At 45.6% G+C, this 6000-nt stretch overlaps 1 protein-coding gene across 4 annotated transcripts in view; it reads left to right on the plus strand.

Moving 5' to 3' along the window:
• MARCHF3 (membrane associated ring-CH-type finger 3) overlaps nucleotides 1-3529 on the plus strand; it is a 177217-nt gene extending 173688 nt beyond the window's left edge. For all 4 annotated transcript variants that reach the window (XM_050795763.1, XM_050795762.1, XM_050795764.1 and 1 more), the window contains one exon: nucleotides 444-3529. In XM_050795763.1, the coding sequence (XP_050651720.1) occupies nucleotides 444-602 (159 nt within the window). In that variant the 3' untranslated portion in view covers nucleotides 603-3529. The remainder of the gene's footprint in view (nucleotides 1-443) is intronic.
• The last annotated feature ends 2471 nt before the right edge of the window (nucleotides 3530-6000 follow it).

Genomic DNA, 6000 nt, shown 5'->3' on the forward strand with positions numbered 1-6000 from the left:
GTCTAACTTGCAGGAAGGTACGTGAAGCCCTAGCATCCCACTCATTTAATGGAGAAGAACCTAGGCACCTGATAGGCGCATTGCCGAGGTCACACAGCTGGGCAAGGGCTGGCATTGTATCCACCACTAGTCCAAAAATAAATCCAAACTCAGAAAGAACCTCATTTTCCCATTTATATCCTGAATTTACCCAGTATGAGGAGGAACAAAGGAAGCCACCATGCAAGCCCTGCCCATGTGTCCACACATAGGGTGCTCTTTGGCTGCTGCCCAATCTCTCAACACTCACTGCATGCCAGAGCCATTTTGCCCAGGGTTCTTGCCCTGCTTTAGTGCTGCCAGCTCTTTGAAGCTCTTTCAAATGACGTATTTGTTTCTTGTATTGATTATCCACTTCTGCTCACCTGAATTCTTTTCTCTTCCTTTTCCTCTCCCACCCCCAGGTGTCATTTAGGTACCACTGTCGATTGTACAATGAGTGGCGTCGGACCAATCAGAGGGTGATTCTCCTCATTCCAAAGTCTGTCAATGTACCTTCTAACCAGCAGTCCTTGCTGGGCCTCCATTCCGTCAAGAGGAACTCGAAGGAGACAGTTGTTTGACGTTTGTGTGGTTGGTTGGTTGATTCATTGTTTGGGGTTTGGAAGTGTCTGCCCTGGGGTCATGCACTGAGCCACCCCCAAGCCCTTCCTTAAGCCTGTGGGTCTAAGAACATCCAGAGCGCGTTAGCACATTACCCCGAGCAACGACCTCCGCCAGAAGAAAGCAAATGCTGTTTTACTTCAAATCATGGATGCTGCAATCATATGATATTTGCTAAGCTGCCAAACATGTTTATTTAGCAGATACTGTATGGAATTTTCTGAACACCTCTTTAACGTATGAGGAAGGTTGTCCTGCTACGGATGCAATTCAATTCTTCCTTTTTTATTACTATTTCAAACATACATATATATATATATATATATATATATATTAAACTTAGATGATAATCAAAATCAAAAAGCCAACATAAAAACTGGTTTCTTGGTTTGGTTGGGTCTTATTTGAGTTAGTTTATTTGTTTCTCAGTTTCTCTTATGGATTCTTTGGAGTACTTTGGTAGCCTGAGTGGTCTTTGTCATCTTTTTCCGTCCGTTACCCAAGGAGACAGCATAACAGATGCAGAACAAGTCATATTTGAAGAATGTTTTCTACTAAACTTCATTTAATTATTCAGTTTTTAAAGGGAAAAAGGGCATGGCAACTCTCCACATAGTGAGCTGTTTATTTAAATATCATTAAGGAGAAAAAAAATATGGTGAAACGCTCACTCCTTTCAACTTGTTTGGTACTGACAGCTGATAGAAGCTATTTTCTAATAATAAATAATCCAGTGTGTGAAAGACAAAACCCACTGATTGCAATACTCTTTTTTAAATCGTAAAACCTGTGAAGTTTCTCAAAGCAGGTTTTAAAAGGAAAAGCAAAAAGGTTGGTGTTCTCACTCCCATCTCATTTAGTGCATGTCTTAATTCTGCATTCATAATGAATTGGAGGATCATTAGACATTTCTAGGAACCCTAGACCTGTTTTGCATATCAATTAGCATTCCCATTGCTCTATTGAATTTCTAGCTTGACAGGTAGATGTGGCAAAAAAAAAAAAAAAAAAAAAAAAAAAAGCCTGTCCTAGCAGCCCTGCACTTATTCTAAGACCCCTTTGTCTGATTCTTTAAAAAGAGCCCCACACAGTGCCTTCCCCCAACCATGAGCCAATTCTGTCACAGTCCGAAATAGACTTTTTCTAAGGGTTTCGCGTCCCTCTTTTATCCGTCGCAGGGGTAAAGGGTCTGATCCGCAGCCTGCATTGTGCGCGCGCCGAGGCAGGAGCGGATGTCTTCTGAGGAGAGCGCTGGCCCGGGTTGACTCTCAGGCTCCCGGCTGTCCGCCCGCCCACACGCAGCGAGGAGGGCGGAGCCCTGCTTCGGGAATGCTTAAAATATGGAATTCTAGAACATGACCCACATTCTGAGTATCACTCCAGCATCTGCCTTGTGCTCCCCACGTGGGAAAACGAGAAGTGCAAAGGAGCAGGCAGCGAGGAGGGTAGCGATTTTTGTCTGCAAATTGATGGAGCTGATGCAGGTGTCCCCTTTGTCGGGGAGCCCTCCATTCACTGGCTGCCCCCAGCGCTGCCTGGGGAGGGAAACAGCTGTACTGCTCTCCGCTGCAAAACTCAGATGTGCTTTATGGCTTGTGACAATAGATTTCCTCCCCACCACGCTTCACTTGGACACTTCAATTCCAGTAATATACGTCTCAGCCCTTCTGTTTACTCCGCCCTGCTCACCCCTCTGGGCTGTCATTAGCTGCACCACCACCAACAGTTTCTTAATTGACCTTTTTAAAATGCTGGACACCACCGGCTGCACACAGCTGCCACACATTAAATTTCCAGAGCAAAGAGTCCAGCTTGGTAGCTGGTGAATTGCAGCCCTGTAATATACTTGATAAATGATGTCCACCCAGCCTTAGTCCCTGAACTGTCAGGTGAACGAACCGTGACGCCTCTCAACTGAATGGCACAACATTCATGAGAGGACCATCTCCCTTCTCCTCCCTGCTTCTTCCATGAATTAAGGAAGCAGCAGATTTCCAGGATGATTTCCTGTCAAGGTTGGTTGCAGAGAATTCCTGCCATCTTGGTTCATGAGATGAGACATGACACCATCAAAGGCAGCCAGGTCCCAGGCAGTCAATGGGGATCCTGCGTTAGGAAGGGTTTGCACATTAATACTGTGCCTGTGCCACACCTCTTTCCTTCGTGTTTGCATCCCTGCCCTATGAAGTAAAGCAGAGTCCAAGATGCAAGGAGTAGATTGCATGTGGGATGGTGGCAGGACACCCCTGGCAGCCAGGCAGAGCATCAGTGCCTCCCTTCCCAGGTCACCAGCTTGGGACCTCCTTGTGAGAGGCTCTGATCTCCATCGGCATCAGGGCCCATAGGGGATTCTGAACTCTTGGAGGATATTTCATCCCCTCCAAGCCATGCCCCATGGAAAGGGCTACACCTCCTACAGGAAGGGGTGCCTTTTGTTCATGGGTACAGAGGCACGGTGCAGCTTACCAGCACCCTTGCTAGCCTAGACCTCTTCCTGTACTTCTTTTTGAAAGATCAAGAATGAAGAGGAAGAGATGAGGAGTGGGGGTCCTTTACCTAAAGGACCCTGGTGGTTCATTGCTTCTCTTCCACAGACTTTTTTAAAAACTCCCTCTCTTCCATACTCCTTGCTGTGATTCTGTCCTAATCATTTTTCTTGAGAATATCATGTAGAGATAAATGTGTGTCACAGTGAAGCCAGAAGGTGAATTAACAACTAAGACAAATCCAGCATGCTCTTGCCTGCCCTGCATGTGTGCTCATTTGGGGAAGGACGGAGGACACAGGGCATCGACACAAATTCTACAGCTCCTCAGAGAACAGAGCAGAGACTCAGATGAGCTGTAAAATCCATTAAGGAAAAATAAATGGCATGATTTGGAAGTTACTTTGATTTGTCTTTCATTGTCCTAGTGTCCCCTGCCCCAAGTGCCTGGGCCCTGCCATGGATTGACACTTTCAGTGGGGCTGTAGCCATAGGCATTTCATTTTCAGTGAAAATAATTCATCTGGGGCATGGAGGAGCCAAAGGAGAAAACGGAATTGAAATCGCAGCCCAAATGACCCCACACTTGGGGAAGCAGCCAGCTTCTGGTTCCACTTCCTCCTAGGTCCTTATCGTTCCCCTCGGGACACTGATCCTGGCTGGGCTCTGGGTCTGCGCCTGCACCGTGCATCTTTCTCCCATATTTGAATCCCCTCAGCCTTGCCTGACACTCCCCACAGCTTATGCAGCTGCCCACACTAGGAAATGCCCCATGGCCCAAAGAACCTGAGAAGGAAAGACAGCTAGGAAATGAAATCAGGAAATGCTTCCTTTCCACTTCAATCCAGAGTGTTCCTAGAAGCTGCCTGAAGGTCTGCCACACAACTTGTAGTCCCTAGTGCTAGATGAGAAATGTAGAGTTGTGATTCTGATGCCTGAAGTAGAATGGGAGTTGAGCCAGGCATGGGGACAAGGTTCAGGCTTATTTTAGGACAAGAAGTTAGGGACCATGATGGACTTGGCTTGACATCATTCTTCCCAGCCAAGCATATGAGGACCTGCTTTCTGCAGATGGACCACATGAAGTCTGGTGCTGCTGAGGTTGGAGTCATGAGAAGTTGGTCCTATGGCTTGTGATATCTGGACAACTGCTAACTCTTTCGAAATGTCAGTTCTGCAGAAATACATGGGCTACGACCCACCGATTTTGTTATTTTCTTTTTTTGTGTGTTTGTTTTTGAGACAAAGCCTCGCTCTGTCGCCCAGGCTGGAGTGCAATGGCACGATATCTTGGCTCACTGTAACCTCCGGGTCCTGGGTTCAAGCAATTCTCCTGCCCCAGCCTCCCAAGTAGCTGGGATTACAGGTGTGTGCCACTACGCCCAGCTAATTTTTGTATTTTTTAGTAGAGACAGGGTTTCACCATGTTGGTCAGGCTGATCTCGGACTCCTGACCTCATGATCCTCCCGCCTCGGCCTCCCAAAGTGCTGGGATTTTTCTTTTTTTATTGATGCCTTCAGATGATACACTCTTTTTTTTTTTTTTTTTTTTTTTTTTATGGTTTCACAAAAGTCTCAGTGTCTAGGAATTGGCTTTAGGACATTTTGCCTTCCTCTTGCTATTTCAGTCATTCTGGGGTGATCCTGGCTCCTCTTCCCAACATGATAGAGTAGAAGAGAACCAGCTAGGGAGTAAGGCTACATGAAGGTTTTTTGTGTGGCTTCTTTTTGAGACAGGGTCTCGCTCTGTCACCCAGGCTGAAGTGCAGGGGCGCAATCTCGGCTCACTGCAACCTCCGCCTCCCAGGTTCAAGAGATTCTCCCACCTCCACCTCCCAAGTAGCTGGGATTACAAGTGCCCACCAACATGCCTGGCTAATTTTTGTATTTTTACTAGAGACAGGGTATCACCATGTTGGCCAGGCTGGTCTCAAACTCCTGACCTCAAGCAATCCATCTGCCTCAGCTTCCCAAAGTGCTGGGATTACAGGCATGAGTCACCATGTGCAGCCAAGACTACATGAGTTTGAATCCTGGCTCCACAGTGTCCCAGCTGCAGATTGTGTACAAGTGACCCCATCTATCTAAGCCTCAGTTTTTGCTTCTGTAAAATGGGGATAGTATCTACCTCATATAGTCCTTGTAAGATTCACAAGGCTTAGCTCCCCCTTCACAAATGAACAGTGGTGCCATTCCCTTTCTATCCTTCCACTCACTATTGCTACCGTCTAGGTTATTTTGCCCCAGCCAGGATTTCAAAGAACAATTTCAATAATCAATTTGAAAGACCATAAACAAATTGTTTTAACTCTTATTCAAAAGGAAGTGGGATTAATGTAAAATAATCAACCGATACTTATTGTGCACTGTGCTTGGGAATAAAAAGAACTATTAAGATAACTTTCTGGAGGTTGAAATTACTGACTTGATTGAGATCTTTGAATTATGGGTAGATTTTTGTTTTCCTTGTATTTCCTGATACCCAGACCTAGGGTTAATTGAGAATTCATTACAGATAAAAATGTACTAGTTCTGGGTCTAGTGCTACAGAGGAAAACGAATATAGCCCATCAGTTGTCTGTGTTCCCAGAAATGAGACATTCGTGAGTCACTGAGCTCATACATCCAGTGCTTTCTTGAGGCTCTGAATTCTCTGCACAAAGACAACAGAAGGAGAGTTGGCTCAGGGAGCCCTGCTTCGTTATGAGACACTCTCTTTTTTGGAATACACTTTTCATCTATCAGTCAGGGCCATAGTTTTCCCATCAAGGAAATGAATATATGAGTCTTTATCAGAGGTTTTAGCTTATCTGTGAACATCATGTGCAAAGAATTAAGTTAATCTTACATTCTTGGTCATGACACTATTTCTG

Source organism: Macaca thibetana, chromosome 6 (assembly GCF_024542745.1).
Source record: "Macaca thibetana thibetana isolate TM-01 chromosome 6, ASM2454274v1, whole genome shotgun sequence".
In the NCBI taxonomy this organism is placed as follows: domain Eukaryota; kingdom Metazoa; phylum Chordata; class Mammalia; order Primates; family Cercopithecidae; genus Macaca; species Macaca thibetana.